This window comes from Protopterus annectens, chromosome 6.part0, assembly GCF_019279795.1.
Source record: "Protopterus annectens isolate FY-2018-M chromosome 6.part0, PAN1.0, whole genome shotgun sequence".
Classification (NCBI taxonomy): Eukaryota; Metazoa; Chordata; order Ceratodontiformes; family Protopteridae; genus Protopterus; species Protopterus annectens.
In genome coordinates this window covers 1627602765-1627620088 of record NC_056737.1, presented here as the reverse complement: position 1 = coordinate 1627620088, position 17324 = coordinate 1627602765, and the positions used below count along the sequence as shown (strand labels likewise).

Below are 17324 nucleotides of genomic sequence, written 5' to 3'. Positions count from 1 at the left end.
TAACAAATGAAAACTACAAACCCTGTACACCCAGAATCATGTATCCAGAAGGAAACACAATGCAAATGGAAGATTTTGTCCTCAAATGAATGGCACATTACTGACTGTTGAGTGACTACTTTACTGAATCTTGCTTCAAGACAAAGTGGAGTTTAGCATAATAAAGTACTGAGGTAGACCCCATGCTTTTAAATAGCACAGGGAATGTATCTGTTAAGAAGAAGCCACTATACATGAATGTGTGAATGCTCCACTCAACTCATTAGGTCCACAAAACTGTTTAAAGTTGTGATGTCACTGACAGTCCACATATTCACAAATTCAGTGCATTGAAAAGTGCAACTATGTGAGTAGATGTACCATAACAGGAGATTTTAAAGCATCAGGACTACCCTTACTGGCAATTTATTAAATAAACTGAACAGAGTAGGAGTATGTCAGTCCTACAGCTTTATCTTTTTCAACTGTCAGATGTCCCTCAGGGTACAATGATGAAATCATGTACCAAGGCAATTTAATGGATTCAAGTGATAAAAGAATGCTACTCTCCTCTACTGTATTCTCCTGATATACAGAAATTGACAAATAGATCTGTGCTGCCAAGAAATTCTCTTGGAGAAATCTAAATGCACCTTCAAAGCCTAAACCAGCATATGTAAAACACACAAGGCAATTAATTACCACTCCACTAACCACCCACCCAACCCCCTGTAGACAAACTGAGGGTCACAGTCCATCTTGATCTGGGAGACATCTAACGTCATGCAAAGAGCTTCAGCTTCCTGCATCATCTCATACCTTCTCCTCTGGACTTGAACAACTACCATCAGGGATGCAGAATCAAACACCAAGGAAACCGTCATCCTCTTTATCTCTGCTAGAGTCTCTGAGTAGACAGCTACCTCAAAACAGCTGCTTAGAATAAATCCTGATTAATTTTCGTATCAAATTATACACTTTAATGTTGTTCAGCAAATAGGTATTGTTCAACAGTCTTTAGCAGTATAAGAAAGTAATGTGCATGTCAATTGCTTAGTGAATTCAGTGCATCTTGCTGCCTGTCTAATCAATGTTTTGGTTTCTGCTATCATTTCCAATATTTTATGCATCCACTCTATGATGTCTATCAGTCAGTTATAACATAGGTTAATGGATTAGGAGATGGGATTGTAATGTTATTTCACAAATGTAGAATGGAAAATTATTCATATTCCCAGCTGCAGATCCATGATACTGTGCTTGCACTCTGTAATTACAACAAGCAGGAGATTAACCTCTTTTCAGGGGGAGACCTACTTTGGTATTTATATTACTACGTGAAAATTTGGCCAGGGCATTGGGGAACTTCCCCTATGCATCACTGTTGTGAGTGGGAATCATTTTGGAGGAGTATTTCCTGTTTCCATTCCAGGCACAGAGGTGGCCCGGAGAAACAGGGAGGTAGATGGAGACAGAAGGAGATGATGGAGAAGTGAAAGAAATGAAGGAGAAAGCACATTTCAAGACCAGAGAATGTGTGCAAAATTCTTTGGAAATGTTTCAAAGAAACATTATTTGTGGGGAAATGGGACATGATGCAAAAAAATGTAAATTGAAATGTTATAAATTTAACAAAATTGGAAATTTACGGATGGATTGCAAAAATGAAAATAACAGCAAGGAAAAATAAAGAAATATTAAAAGTAGTAGAAACAGAAGAAAAATTAGATGGGAAAAAAACAGAGGATATAGACGAAGGTTCTGAAGTAAGTGATGAAGAAGACAAACTGGGAGATAATAAAAGAATTCTATTGGTAAAAGAGTAAAAACTGAAAAGGAAAATTTAAAGGGATAAGAAAAAAAAGAAAACATATGAAAAAGAAATACATTAAGAAGAATCAAGTGTAGAAATTCTCAGTTCATGTTTGGTAGGTTGATTGGTTTTATGTCTAACTTTCATTCAACCCAGTTATCCAAGGTAACCCAGGCTGGGCATTTAGACATTGGCTGGCCAGTAACTTATTGACCAAGGCTGCTAGAGCTTCTTGACACAATGGGTAGGATTTAGTCCCTCCCTGTTAGCTGAAGCACCAGACAACCGACATGTTGTCCAACTGTACTGCAGCTGTCCCCAAAGGGAGAGCATTCTGAAATGCCTGCAACACCAACAGCACTGCTCTCATCTCTAGGACATTTATATGCAAATTGGCTTCCTCAGGGTGCTAGATGCCTTGGACTGTCTTCCCCAGATAATGCCACCCCAGCAGGGAAGCATCCATGTTCACTATGACCTTGGGCTGAGGGAGAATAAACAGAGGACCTTGTAGAACCTGATCTGAATGAATCTACCATTTGAGATCTCTTTCTTGCAGATGTGAGTGATTCTTATCTTGTAAGACATAGGTTGATAAAGAATCAACCACTGAGCAGCTAACATCTGTTGAAGAATTCTCATATAAAACCTGTCAAGTGGTATTAACATTATTGCTGCTGCCATCAATCCCAGAACCTGAAGGACCAGTCAGGCTGAAATTGAGGTGCTGCAGATAATATTTTTGTCTTGGAATATTGTAGTCTGAACTCTCAGTAATGGGAGGGAAGCAATGGTTCTCTTTGCTCCTATAAACTCTAAACTCTGAGTTGGCTGCAGATGAGATTTGTCATAGTTTATGGTTATCCCCAGAAGAGAGCAAGTCTGGAAAACCTGGTCTCTTGCACATATGAGTTTATGCCTGGTCTGAGTGGTAATGAGCTAGAAGTCCAAATATGGAAACACTTGGAATCCCTGCAGTCTCAGGTGAGCTGCTGCTACTGCCATGCAGTTGGTGAACACCATGGGGGCTATGATGAGTCCAAAGGGCAGTATACTTAATTGATAATGAATGGCTCCCAGCCAGAAGCCTAAGTGCCTTCTGGACCATCTGTTTATCTTTATGTGACAGTATGCATACTGAAGGTCTATAGAGCACATCCAATTATCCTTGCCCAGAAAGGGGAGAATGGACTGAACCGTGATCAAGTGAAACTTGGTTCTTTGAACTGTGCTATTTAGTTTGAAGAGATCCAGGATTAGTTTCTAGTCCCCTGTTTTCTTTGGCACCAGAAAGAACCTTGAGTAAGTTTTTGAATTCTATATGGTCTGGAGGGACCTCTTGGATGACTCTTTTTTTCTAGCAACTTTTGTATTTGAATTGTTGCTTGTTCCCTCTGACTGGATGGAACAATGGGGATTTTCATTGGGTTTGGGGGAGAAAGAGAAAAGGGTATAATATAGACTCTGGAAATAATCCTCTGCACCCACGTATCTTTTGTTATATCTAGCCATGCTCTCTGGTGCAGGGATAATCGTCCCCAGACTGTCTCCAGAGGTGGACAATTGGGCCTCCTTTCAGGAGCGCTGGTAGGGTTTGTCAAAGAATGATTCTCTGGAACACTGGTTCTTTTGGCCACCTCTGCCACTGCGGTGTCTTCATCTATTAGAGTTCCCTCCTCTGCCTCTGGGGAATGTCCCCCACATATGTCTTGAAAAGGACCCTGAGACTAACTAAACCGCATTTTTCAACCACCTGACTGATTCCTGGAAAAGGTTGTTTGAGGAGCCAAAAAACATACTCCCACAGCAGACAGGGTCTTTCCATCTTTTTCACACCTGGACAGTGTCTTTTACTTTGGGGCCAAATAAAGATGTCCTGTAAAAAGGAAAACTGATAAAAGAAGACTTGAAAAGCTCCACAAACTCACAGAGGCACATCCAGGTGCGTCTCCTTATGGAAATGCCTGAACCTGCTGCCCTTGAGGTTTCTTCCACTAAGCATGAGATTAACCTCATGAATGAACTGGATATGGACTGTAGGGTCATCAGCTGAAAAGTAACAGATGCCTGAACTTCATCAGAAACAGCACCTGAGAGGGTACATGATAGCTCCTTGATCAAATCTCTCTGTAGGCTAGTAAAGTGTGCCAAATAGTTCAGAGACCTCAAAGTGAAGATCTCTGAAGCATAGACAGTGGAACTTTCCTCATCTAGTTCCCTCTTGGTGGCCACCACAATGATCATGGCATCTACAGTAACTCCCTTCCCCAAAACTGTCTCTCGGCAGGTGGTGCTGTTATCATATCTGTTCTGCAAGGAATGGGCTCTATAGTGTCAGGGTCCTTCCAGGCCTGCCATGAGATAGATCAAGTCAATGAGTTCATCAGCTGACGGACTCATAAAGGAGGCAGAGGGTTCAGTACCAAAAGTTTCCAGGAGAACAGATTCCTCAGTCATAGGATTACTGGATGTCCAACCACCTCTCTGCTTAAGGATTTCTAGGATGTCTCCAAAGGAAAACTCTTCAGGAAGTGATCATGGGGACCCTTCTACTTCATCAAAATCTGTGTCTTCAGTGATGGACTCCTCTGGGGAAGTCTAAGCATTTCCTCTTACAAGTCCTCTTCTTAGCGACCTCCTCAGTGGGGTGCTTTGGGGAGGTATCAGAAGAGAAGATTACAATTACTTGCATGGGAGCCTGGGGTTTTGGTACTGGCTGCCCCTGTGGAAAGAGATGGTGAAGCTCTGAGTGCTGAGACATCATGGCAGAGGACTTGGGATCCGAGGGGAAGAAGGCATCAGAACTGTTGCAGCAGAAAATACGCTTTTCACAGCCTTGAAGGCAGAGCAGCTCAGAGAGAGAGAGAGCCTGTCAGATTCGAGAAGACAAGCTTTTGAATTGTAAGCCTCCCCTGCTCTGAGGGCAAAAGCTCCAAGGTGGAAGTTGGAGCCAAGCTATACAATGCCGAGGCTCCGAGGTGCAGAGATGGCACCAAAAGCTTTGGAGTCGAATGCAACACCTCGGGTCTGACAAGTAGACTATAGCTCCAGGAGCTCTCTGGATCCAATGGGACAGGAGCCCTCACAGAAGACCTCGGATGCGAGGATAAAGTTATTCTTTGATCCAAGTCAGATGGATCTGGATGACTCGGATCAAAAAACTCTGAAGGTACAGGAGTCAGAGAAGAATCTGTAATGGGGCAGTAGGAGATATGTGGATCTCCTGACCCCAAAGGGCAGGAGCCGAAGGAACACCAATCTGTTTCTGTACCAAAAGAATCTTCTTCACCAGTCTCTTCACATCTTCTTCTTCTTCTGTAAGGCTTCTGGAAGAGTGAGTGGAGTATATGGATGAAGACCTAGGTCTTTCTAAGAATTGAGAAAGTACCCTGTAAGGAATTTGATCCAGTGATGGAGAGTACCTTGTTCTGGGTAGAAATTTGGCAGTCTGAAGGTCAGGTTCAGTTTGCATAGGATCCGACAGTGTCGGATCCGAGAGCTTAGACTATCAGATTTGATAGAAAAGGTGTCGGATCTGATAATTTTCCATTAGCAGGATCTTGAACTTTTGTGTTTTTAAGATCTGGTGTTGAGACTGCATCCTTATGAGACCTCTTTCTCTAGGAGTCCAAAGCTGAGGAGGAGGAAGGTGGCTTAGGAGAAGAGGATTTTTTAATTTTAGTAGTGTTTGATTTAGAGGAAGACGAATCCTCCAATATAGCTTCCCCAAAATAAGAAGGAAGAAGACCTTTTAGGATAAGTTTGTTTCTGCATTCCACTAATGCATGAGGATTAAAACCATGACAAATTGAACAATCCTTTTGTAAATGGAGGGGACACAAACAGTGGCCACAAAGTATGTGGGCATCAGAAATTGGCAGCTTGTGCCCACACTTACATTTTTTAAAGCCTGATGGTTTATCAGCCAATGCTAACAAAATACTAAGAAAAGAAAAGTTTTTTTTTTTTTTAATCAGGAAATAAGAGAAAAAGGAGGGAGAAATACTAACTATGGTAACTAAGCTATCACAGTCTTGTAGAGGGAAGGGAGATACTAACAACATTATCTAACAGGTACAGAAAAAAATGTGTGATAGAATAAAACATAAGAAATGACAGGAACTTTAAAAACAAAGGTAAGGGATAGTAATATAAAAAGTTTTTGAAGAAAAAATTGAAATATAACAGTTATTTAACTAACGCTTGAGAGAGAGAGATGGAAGACCACATCTTTTGCTTGAAGCAGCAAACGAGATCTGAGGTAATTGGGGTTGGTGCATTATGGGTAAGGGAGAAGCTCAAGAGTTTTTGGTTGCCACAAGCTTTAGCAATGGCCGAGTCGGATCCGAACTCATCAGTTCAGGACAGAATGAAAATTGACAACATCAGATTAAATTTTAGCTACTAAAACAAAAAAAGTGAAAGTTACTGTAAAGTAAAAATGCTTCAAATAAATCAAGAGATGTGTAACTGTCAAAGCAACGAGAAGAACTGAAGAGTGTGTGCACCAACATGGCTCATAAGAGGAAGCCATGAACATATCTAAATCAATGTATGTTAGGACAAGTCTTCCATAATCTATATGGGAAAGGTAAGAGTCCACTGTTTTTGTAAATTCATCTTGGGAGAAACAGGGTAGGCGAGAAGAAAACCCTAACATTATGATTTACTTATTAACTATTCTTGAAGCAGATCTGCTCTCTACTGCTGTCTTTCACAGAATTCTGAGGATTGATTGATAAGCTCTGACATCAGCTATGTCAAGCAGTTATGTCACAGCAGCCCACGTATTAACTAGCCATGATCCATTAATATCTGACATGGACAGAAGTGAGTCAACATGCTAATGCAAACCACTCCATCTCAGTTGTGGATTCATTTGAGGTCAGTTTTAAACCAAATAAGATCTACAGGTTTATGCTCCATTTCCCCAGGTCTGCACCACTGTTCAACACATCTAGATGTAACTGGCTTATCATTCAGGAATATGCAATCACAGCTATCATTCTTCTCACCAATAAATTCCTAAACAAAGGATTCTGTCCCCACTCAAATTATTTCATCACTTCCTCCAAAAATAAGTGTTCTGTGGCTAATCCCTCATAATCCTCCAATCCTTCTCCTTCTTTACCCAGCCTGTCTGATCTTGGAAGCTATAATAGTACTGGCACAAAATAAACACACTGTATTTGTTTACTGTATTCATATTTCGCTTCAGAATTTGTTTGCAGTTGATCACTTAGTTATTCTGTATTCACATATACCTTTTTGTTTACTGCTGAAATTACTACTTACAGAGTTACTTGTTAGCCTATTGTTACATCTTTGCTTTGTTGTAATCATCTGAATTGTGGCTGAAAATGGTATTTTTGGATCAGCCCACTTAAACAGTTAAATAATCAAATAATATGTAAATAGATACAATTACCTCACAGACTTTTTCCAGGGTTGGCATCCATGATGTCGCTAAGTGGCAGTTTTGCAGGACTACCCAGCTACCCTCCTTCACAGCTTTTTCTATCATTTTCATAGCTATAGGCCCTTGTCCTTGTCCAAGGGAAAGTGAACTCAGCTTAGGTCCCCCAAATCCCTGCATAAAGAAAAAAAGAACAACTATTAAAGAATGTAGCTCCAAGCTGTGTAGGCTATAAATTATACTTTTTAAGATAACATATACATTATTAGTGCCAAATATGCCATAGGTCATTTAATTGAGAATGAAAGACAGAACCCTCTACTCAGTAAAGATGTTTCATGTTGATGCAAAATCTCTATATACACTTCAAGCAGGGTTTTGTACATTACACCCCCTAACTAAAATAAACACTGTTGCCAGACATTGGGAAGATTTATAGAAGTTCCACTGGGTTTCCTGTTCATTCTTTGAGGCTTGACTGAATGGGCTTCTGTTTGACAGGCATTAACAGTATGTGCAACAATCCTATATATCATAGTGATTACAACAATTTGTAAAGTAACACATATGGTGTCATTATATGTTTACTAGAGTCGTGCAAAGCACTGTAAGCTAGTATTTGAACACTGGTGAAGCTAGAAGCAGAGTGGAATTTATCACGACAATAGTGGGAACGTCAGTCAATACATAATGCAACTAGAAATCATACCCGAGTAATGCACTCATCTTAACAGTTGATTTTGAGAGAAAGGCAGAATGTAGTGCAGCAGTTAAATCTGTGCCTTTCTCTTACATTTCTTTGTTTCTTCACTTGTGTTAATATTTCCTAGCAGCACTGGTCTGCCTGGAGAGACACTTTTACCAGTTTCTTGAACTTTAGGCCACTGGAAAGTGTCTCATACCTACTTCTATACAGCATATATCATTCAGCTTGTAGCCTTTGGTTCTTTTAGTGACAAATTAGCTAGCCAAATGGAGCACAGGCGGCTGCTTCTGCTCCTGGAAAATCATTAAATGTGTGAATGCAGAATGTAGAAGTAAACTGTGTAAAAAGTCAACCCAAATGATCTGTACAAGAAAAAAGAACAGTTAAATAAATGCAAGCCCAGGGAGCTGCTTAACCTTTACAAGCAAGTGATGTTGTAATTCAAATAGCCATACTGTACCCGTAGTTCAGAAAGTAAAAACAGACATAAACTTAGGAAATTCTACTAGACTCACCCCCAATACTTCAAACTCAACAAAAAAAGTAAATATAAACACCAAAATTGCACAACAGAAAATCTCACATAAATTATCCATAATCACTGTAAAGTACACATGTATATTTGTGGATTGATGTTTGCATGCTCAAAACCATTTATCTAAAGAAGCACCACTACTAGCTTTATTACAAAGGATCACCCAGACTCTGCTGCACTTTGCTGTGAAGGAAAGGTTAGTTTGCTTTTTATTTGCTGTATTTCGTATTACTTTATTGCCTTTTTATATTTGAATACTGTGATTTGTTTTTTTTTTCCTTGTGTTTTACTTGTATTATACCACTATCTTTCTAGTTGCCTGCCTCTTATGTTAAGTTGACCATATATCTCATTTCCTCTCTGCTTTCACTGGCTTGTGTGAGTAAGCACTAAATTATCATTTTGTGAAATCACCCCCCTTTAACTATTTAAATGTATTGGCCATTCTACTGTATTCCATAGTACCAGAATACAAAAAGTGACCACCCCCTTTCAATCTATCTTGCTGTTTTAAAAATAGTGACTCTCCACTAAAACTTAACTTTTTAGATAGGTAAAACTTAAGTTACCTACTTTCACATCTAACTTCCCTAGTGCACACTGCAATCAAGATAAACCGGGAACTGAAAGTGCGACTGCTGAATCCTAGACTAAGGCACTGTACAAGCACACCCACTCATGCATGAATCATGCCATCCCAAACAGAACCAAGATGCTCTCCTCCAAAAAAAGGAAGCAAATCTGGTGGTCCCCTGCCATAAACAAACTTTACAACAAAAGGAAGAAACTATTGCAGAAAAGAGGAAAATCCCAGGTTGCAAAAAAACTCCCTTACCAGCCTCAGTAAGAAGCTGAGATCCTTCATAAAATCCTCCAAAGTTAGTTACGAAAATAAAAATTGTCAAAGATTCTAAAGACAACCAAAAGGCATTCTATAACTATGTCAAGAATCTAAATGGCAATGCTCAGATCTGCTCTGAGCTACAACAGAATGGCATTAAATATACTGTTCCCAAGGATATTGCCAATATCCTGGCAAATCGATTCAGTGCCAACTTCACCCCCCTTTCACCCCCTAAATGGCCCATCTCAATACCGGAATATTGCCAAATTCTGGTAACAACGGCCACACAGGTAAAAAACGCACTCTCCAAAGCTAAGAATACAGCATCCATGTGACCGGATGACATCCCGGGTTGTGTACTACATGAACTACAAAATGAAATGGCACCTCACCTAAATGTCATGTTTAATCATAGCCTCACCTCAGGCTTCGTGCCCTCTAAGTGCCGCACAGCTACAGTTATCCCACTCCACAAGGGGGGATCCACCTTGGATCCTGGGAACTACCGCCCCATCAGTCTGATGAGCCTGATCTGCAAGGCCATGGAACGTATTATCGTGGAGCTTATAAACAAAGACATTGGCAACCTTCAAACACTGGACCCCACCCAGTTTGGCTTCATGAAGGGCCGATCTTGTCTCCTGAACTGGATTGATTTCTTTGAAGCAGTCTCCAGAGCCGTGGATGAGGGTAAGGTGGTCCACACAGCCTATCTGGACCTCACCAAGGCCTTTGACACCATCCCCCACTCTGGAATCATAGATAAACTTACTAAGCTGGGCATTAATCTTTACGTCACTCGATGGGTTGCCAACTGGCTTACTGATAGGACCCACACTGTAAAAGTAGCTGACTCCAAATCCAGCTTCAGACAAGTGACAAGTGGAGTACCTCAGGGTTCAGTCCTGGGACCGCTCTTGTTTGGCATCTAATTCTCTGAAGTACAGGGCAACACTAAGGGACTCTGGCTGACAAAGTCCACAAATGACTGCAAACTGGGAGCCATTACTGAATCCCCAAATGATGTGGATACTCTACAAAAGGGCCTTACAGAAACAGATGCTTGGTGCCAGAGCCATAGGCTCAAGCTCAGTGCCAAGAAATGTATAGTTATCCCTTTGGGAAAAAACATGTACCCGTGAATTACCATATACGTGGCATTACACTAAACACTGAAAGTGTGATAAGAGACTATAACAGTGGTCTCACCTTCAATAACCACATCGCCACAACAGTCAGGAAATCCTTCTATGTGGGCACACCTCATCACTAAGGGCTTTTCATCCAGAAAAAAGGTGGTCATTGTCCCACTATACTCATTCCTCATTAGACCCATTATAGAATACAATGCCCCGTTTGGTATGTACCTCTCAAGACATCTGCAACAATTGGAAAGGCCACAGAAATACCTCACTAAAAGAATCACAGGCCTAAAGCAGATGCCCTACACTGACCGCCTTAAAAAACTCCAACTATACTCTGTCGCATACCATCTACTCAGAGGTGATCTCTGCTTAACATACAAGGCCATGTCAAACCCAGAGCTGTTGGACATGCTACACTTAAAGAAATCCAAATCCTTCAGAGCCACACGCTCCAGGGATCTAAACCTTGTCATCACAATAAACAAAACATGTTGGAGGGATGGTTCCTGACCCAGAGACTCCCCAGACTCTGGAACAGACTGCCCATACATGTCAAGCAGAGCACTTCTTTGGCCCTCTTCAAAAGGAACCTTGATGATTGGATGGGAGAAAGTTAATTCACCCCGGGGATCATGTCAGTTGCCCTGCTAGACAGGGGTCCAGGGAAGTAAATAGTGTGGGAAGAAAAAGCAAGGGAATTGTTATGGCTAGGCTTGTACAGGCTCTAGGGCTGATAGCCTAGTACCAACCTATGAACCATACACCCACTTGAAATTGTGCCATGTGGAGGTATGGTAAGGAAGTTCATTATACTGTCTTATGTACTCCTTATATATAGTACTCAGCACACTGAATGTACCTAGGCCAGAATTTTACCGGTGCTGAGAAACATAGTAAACTTCTTGGCATAGATATATGTAAGCATTTTACAACTAACCCATACTCTTGTAGCAGTAGTGGATCATTCCTGGTTTCTCTCTTTATGGCACATCCATTGGATTAATGTTGTGTGGTTCATCAGGCATTTTAAATAGCAGCTGCAAGTCAAACAGCATTCCAGTGTTGTTAATTCTTATATATTCAGTATCAAATTAACCCCCCCCCCCCAAGGAACATTAACCAGCACTGTAAAATATCTGCAGCTATCATGGATACCCCTTTTTTCAGCTGAATATGACTTACACTGACTACTGATCTGCAACTAATGTAAACCCCGCTTCAGTATACATATTAGATACATTTCTAAGTTCTTTTACAGCTGACAATTTTCAAGAGGTCAAGAGCTCTGTCCTCAGATTTCTAGATTTTGGGGTTAATTTTGCTCCATGAATATAAATTGATATATATATATATATATATATATATATATATATATATATATATATATATAGTAAGAAAAAAGCATGCACTTTAAGCCAACAGGTGCACTTCAGGTACTATTTATTTCTCTCACAAATTACACTTTTATCAGCTACTTGACTTCTTTAGCTTGTTAGAAACCAGTCTTTACAACATACTTACATAACCACAATCACATGGGTTTGGAAGTTAGGAGAGTACAAACTGATAAAGAATTGTAAGGTTATGTTTAACAGTTTTTAAGCTGAGAAGTACCAATATCCTGGAAGAAAGCAGTGGTAGCTGTAATACCGAAGGAGGGTAAAGATCCATGAGATCCAGCTTCATACAGGCCCATTTCAATACTAAACCAGGATTATAAAGTGTTCATGTCTATAATGGCTAAAAGAATGGCAAATGTAATGCCAAAATTTATAGATATGGATCAATGTGTTTTTTTTGGAAGGGAGGCAAACATTTGACAACATTAACAGAACACTGATGATCCAGAGGGAAGTAGAATATAAAAAATACAATTGTTGGTGGGTCTTGATGCAGAGAAATTATTTGACAGAGTAAGATGGGACTTTATAAGCAGGGCAACGGAAGCATTTGCATTTTCTGAAAAAAATTTTAAGGTTGACTTTGAGGATATATGAGGGCTTGGAGGTGAAAATTAAAGTAGGTGGGGGTCCTCTCTGACAATTTCTGCTTGAGCAGAGGGAAACAGGCAGGACTGTTCTCTTTCCATTTTATCTGCATTATATTTAGAACCATCGTCAAAGAAAATAAGAGACTCAGAAATTCAGGGATATAATTGGTATGGTAGTCAAGAAAAGCTGGCTCTATTTGCAGATGATATTTTATATCTGACAAAACCAGAAAGAGACATTATAATGCTGTGGAACATTTTGAGATAGTTTCAAATCTTTTTGGGATACAAAACTAATGAAGTTAAAACAAACACAGTAGTGGTAAATTATGTACCTACATATGAACTGGTTCAGCAATATTCATATTTATGGGGGCATGATAAAATGAAGTATTTAGGAGTATGGATTAAAAATGATTCTGGCATAGCAGCTAAGGATACGTGGGAAGAGAGTAAACAAAAGATAATTCAAAAACAGAAAAATGGAAGCTTTGTTATATGGGTATGGATTAGTAAGATACAAACAGTTAAAATGTTTTTAGTCCCATTGGTCTTATACGCAGGTCAAATAATAAAGAGCTGAAAGACTTTTTCTGGGAGTGGAACATGGCAAGAGTCATGGGATAAACTGATTCTTCCTGCAGAACAAGGCAGAATGGGATTACCCAAACTGAAGGGGTATTTCACAGCTACACAGTTAAGGGTCCTATACATAGCACAAGAAGAAAAATATAATTCAAAGTGTAAAGAGATGATGATGAAACACGGGGAAGCTCATGATACAAGGAGAGACTGGGATTTTGGTTGAAGGCTTTTAAGGAGAATGACAATAATCATACAAAATATTTTATCTATAAAGTATCCTATGAACTAAGCCTAACATGGGAACTGAGAAAGGAGATTCTGCTGATAGGGATGACTGCAATTAGGGATATAGACAATAGGCAAGAGGGGGCTGGAATCTATTGGAGAAAACTGGCAAAGGAATCAAGGTACTGGGAGCAAACAATTGGAGAGGGAAAGATGATAGTATGGGAAGACACCGATAAGTCATTTGGTCTGCAGGTTAGAGATTGCCTTCCCTATCAAAGATTGATATCAGAGTATAGCAAAGAGAAAGAGGTAGGGGGTCCTAAACAAAATGCCATCACTGATAGAGTTTTTAGTAGAATCTAGAACATAAGCTGTCATTAAAAAGGAATAATTCGTACAGCATATAAAATATTGCATGATTAACTATAAGAATCAATCAGAGAAGGTTAGAAAGGATTGGGGAAGACAGACTGGATAAGCAATTCACAAAGAAACAATGGGAGGATGTATGTCTTCCAAATATGCAACAAAATCTAGAAGATGTAGAATTTCTGTTAGAAATGTTTACATAGATATTTTTATACCCTAAGTAGACTCCAGAGAATTTTTCCTCAGGAAGACAGCAAAAGGTGGAAAAGTGATGGGAAGAAAGAAGTAATTGTGAACATATTTTCTGGGAGTGCAGTAGGTTGGTGGACTTTAAGGATCCACTGAGGGATGCAATGTCGGAGATGTTCGGCTCCTTCTCTATTGACAAACTATGGAATGTACTCCCATTAGCTATTAGGACTACCAATAACATCTTCCCCTTCAAAATATCTCTGAAGCTGCACCTCTCCACTCTCTGGCAATGTAAATACTCTAACTTTCATCTTCCTAAGACTTCACTCCTCTTCCTTACATCATATCACCATTTTTCTACTTCCATCCTCCAAAAACTTTACTCCTGTTAATTCTTCACACTCTTCACTACTAACACTAATCTCTTCCTACTTCTAATGCATATACCTTTAGATAGTTATTCTAATTCTACCTATATTACTCAACTTCTACAATCACAATAGAGTGTACTCTACAGTGTACACTCACATTATAGTGCACTAGAACATGTACCTTAGATTTACTTCAATTCCTTATGTTTTTATATTATTTCTCTGCACCACCTACATTTTATTGTATCTATACTGCCTGTTATGACCATGCTTCTTGTTAATACAAACTGTTCCAATATTATGTAATTTTATACTAACTGCTTTTGTGGAGCTTTTCTCCCCAGGTCTCCACTGAAAATGGGTTCTTCTTGGCCCAGTGGACTTTCTCGGTAAACAAATGCCAATAAATAAATAAATAGATGCTTGTTGGGCAGATTGGTGTCATGAGGGAGATGAGTTTTCTGAACTATGATACAGGATCGGAATTGCCTAGACATGGTAAGGCCTTGCTGTGTCCAATTATGGTCGCTACCAAAAAAGCAATTACTAGAAAATTGAAATCAAAATCTAAACCAACTATACTAGAATTAGTGAATATAGCAACAAAGATAAAATAAAGATAAAACAACAGGAAATGACATCTTTAGAAAAGGGTAGGAGCAAACTACATAGGCAAAAATGTGAACTGTGGGAATAATACATGCAGGGGAGGAATGACGTTTAAAAGAAGGCGTGACTTAAATGAGCTATGTAATGTCTAACTGAAAATGATTGGGTAGATTATGAGTGATGTATAATGTTTGCAACTAGGAGTATGTTAGCATGTTTTATGATGTAGAATGCTGGCACCTAGGATTGTGTCAGTGTGGTTTGTTTTCATTTATATAACAGTATGATTACATATGTTGTAAGTAATGGTTTAATGAAGGTGTTTCTTGTTTAACAAAAAAAAGGCAGGGAGTGAATAATTTATGCAATGTTGCTTAGGTTATATGATATATAGCTATAGATATATTGGTGAGCCAACTAGCTCACTGACAGGACCATCAAGGTCAAAATAGGTGCCTCCACCTCCAATAGCAGACCTGTCACTAGTGGAGTTCCCTAGGGATCTGTCCTGGGACCCCTACAGTTTGGCATCTACTTCTCAGAGGTCCAGGCAAAGAGGAAAAGCCTGTGGCTAAAGAAATTTGCGGACAACTGTAAGATGGATGCTGTCACTGACTCCCCAAATGATGTTAACATACTGCAAGAGGGTCTCCCAGAAATTAATGAACTGTACCAAAGTCATGGCCTCAAAGTAAATGCAAAAAAATGTATCATCATACCATTTTAGAAAAACATGGCCCTTACTGATTACCACATCAACAGAAACCCCCTAAGCACACAACCTGTGGTGAGAAACCTGGGTACTCAGGTTGATAACAGTCTCACATTTGACCATCATATACAGGCAGTGGTCAGAAAAGTCTTTTACTTGGTTTATCTCATAATAAAGTGATTGCATCCAGAAAAAAGGAGGTTACCTCTCTATACTCCTCCCTTATTAGACCAATAATTGAGTATAATGCCCTGTTTGGTATGTAACCCTCCAAACATCTGCACCAACTAGAAAGGCCACAGAAATACCTCACAAAGAGAATTCATGGCCTCCAAAACCTGTTCTATGCGGACAGGCTCAAATCACTGTCACTCTACTCAGTATTGTACAGACTGCTCAGAGGTGATCTGTGTCTTGCCTACAAGGCAATCTCAGACCCTGCCCTACACTACTGATGCTTTATATCTAACTCCTCACACGCTACCTGCTTGAAAAGCCTGAATCTAATATGTGACATCAATAAAACCTGCTGGAGAGACAAATTTGTCTCCCAGAGGTTGCCCCATCTCTGGAATAGACTTCCCATACAAGTCAGACAGTACCTCACTGACCCTCTTCAAGCACAACCTCAATGAGTGGATGGGAAAACACAAATTTGTCCCAGGGATTCCACCTGTGTCCCTCACTGACATGGGTGACAGGTGCTGACTGAGGTTTCTTTTTGGGCCATTAGCCTAGTAACCTACTATGATCCTATGTGAAAGTATAATGTTTATAAACATGAACTTGTTAATACAGTTTGATTACTTTTATATAAATGTAAATTTGCCTATGTCACAAGTGCTAATTCAGTAAAGGTGTTTTTTTAAAAAAGATCCTTGTATATACAAAAAAAAAAAAAAAAAAAAAAAAAAAAGAACCACCACATCACTCAAAAAATTCTGAATAAAAATGACAGCCATAAATTAATCCTTAAATTAAGCCAGGATTAATGTATCAGACAAACTCTTGGAAACAAAAAACATATTTGGTAGTGGTATATAAAGGGCCATATGCTATACCTGCTTTGTGAGTCCTTAAACTTTTACAGAAATATAACACAATACATGTATACAGAAATTACTTTATACCCTTAGGAAATGAAATGAAATGCTTCTCATATATCCAAGCCTAATGGAAGCAAATTTATAATGTAACACCCCAGATTACTGCGGTCAAATGACTGAGCATGTCTATAAAACATGCAGTGGGACTATAATATGGCACTCCAGTACACAATGCACCCAAGACTGCTATTTTGTCCTTAGGGATTTAAAAGCAGATCAATGCTGAATTTCATCCCACGATGCTGTCCTCTCAGTACAAGTAATTTCAGTCATGGCATATTTCCAATGATAAAAAAAAAATTATTTCAATGATGAAATAAAAATTCTTTTTTAATTTTGATGAAATTACGTGTTAGCAAATATATGTTCTTAATGCTCTGCATTTCCTACCCTGGAGGGACTTATGCTGCATGCCTCATTCTGAACACTTGTCATATGCCCAACCCCTAAGTGAAACAGATATAATGTAACATTTCCATGCTTTCATTTCCAAATTCCAGGAAAATTATGCAGACCTTTCTTTCTGACACTGATTGTTAATGGGATGGAGTGTTTGAAAAGGATAAGGAATGCGGAGAATGTAAAACGGGACTGTATATTCCCCTGGATATTTTAGTCCTTGTGATCTTGTTCTGCATGTTGATTATCAACATCAACAAGTGAAGGGACAGAGAGCCCTCGGCTGCCTCCTGGAAGGGACAATCAGGCAAGGTCCAAGGAGTTA

At 39.5% G+C, this 17324-nt stretch overlaps 1 protein-coding gene across 1 annotated transcript in view; it reads right to left on the bottom strand.

The window, feature by feature from the left end:
* Window positions 1–17324, bottom strand: part of DNAH7 (dynein axonemal heavy chain 7) — a 4771155-nt gene that overhangs the window by 761868 nt on the left and 3991963 nt on the right. The window contains exon 52 of the mRNA XM_044073696.1: window positions 7221–7382. Coding sequence (XP_043929631.1) covers window positions 7221–7382 — 162 coding nt within the window. The remainder of the gene's footprint in view (window positions 1–7220; window positions 7383–17324) is intronic.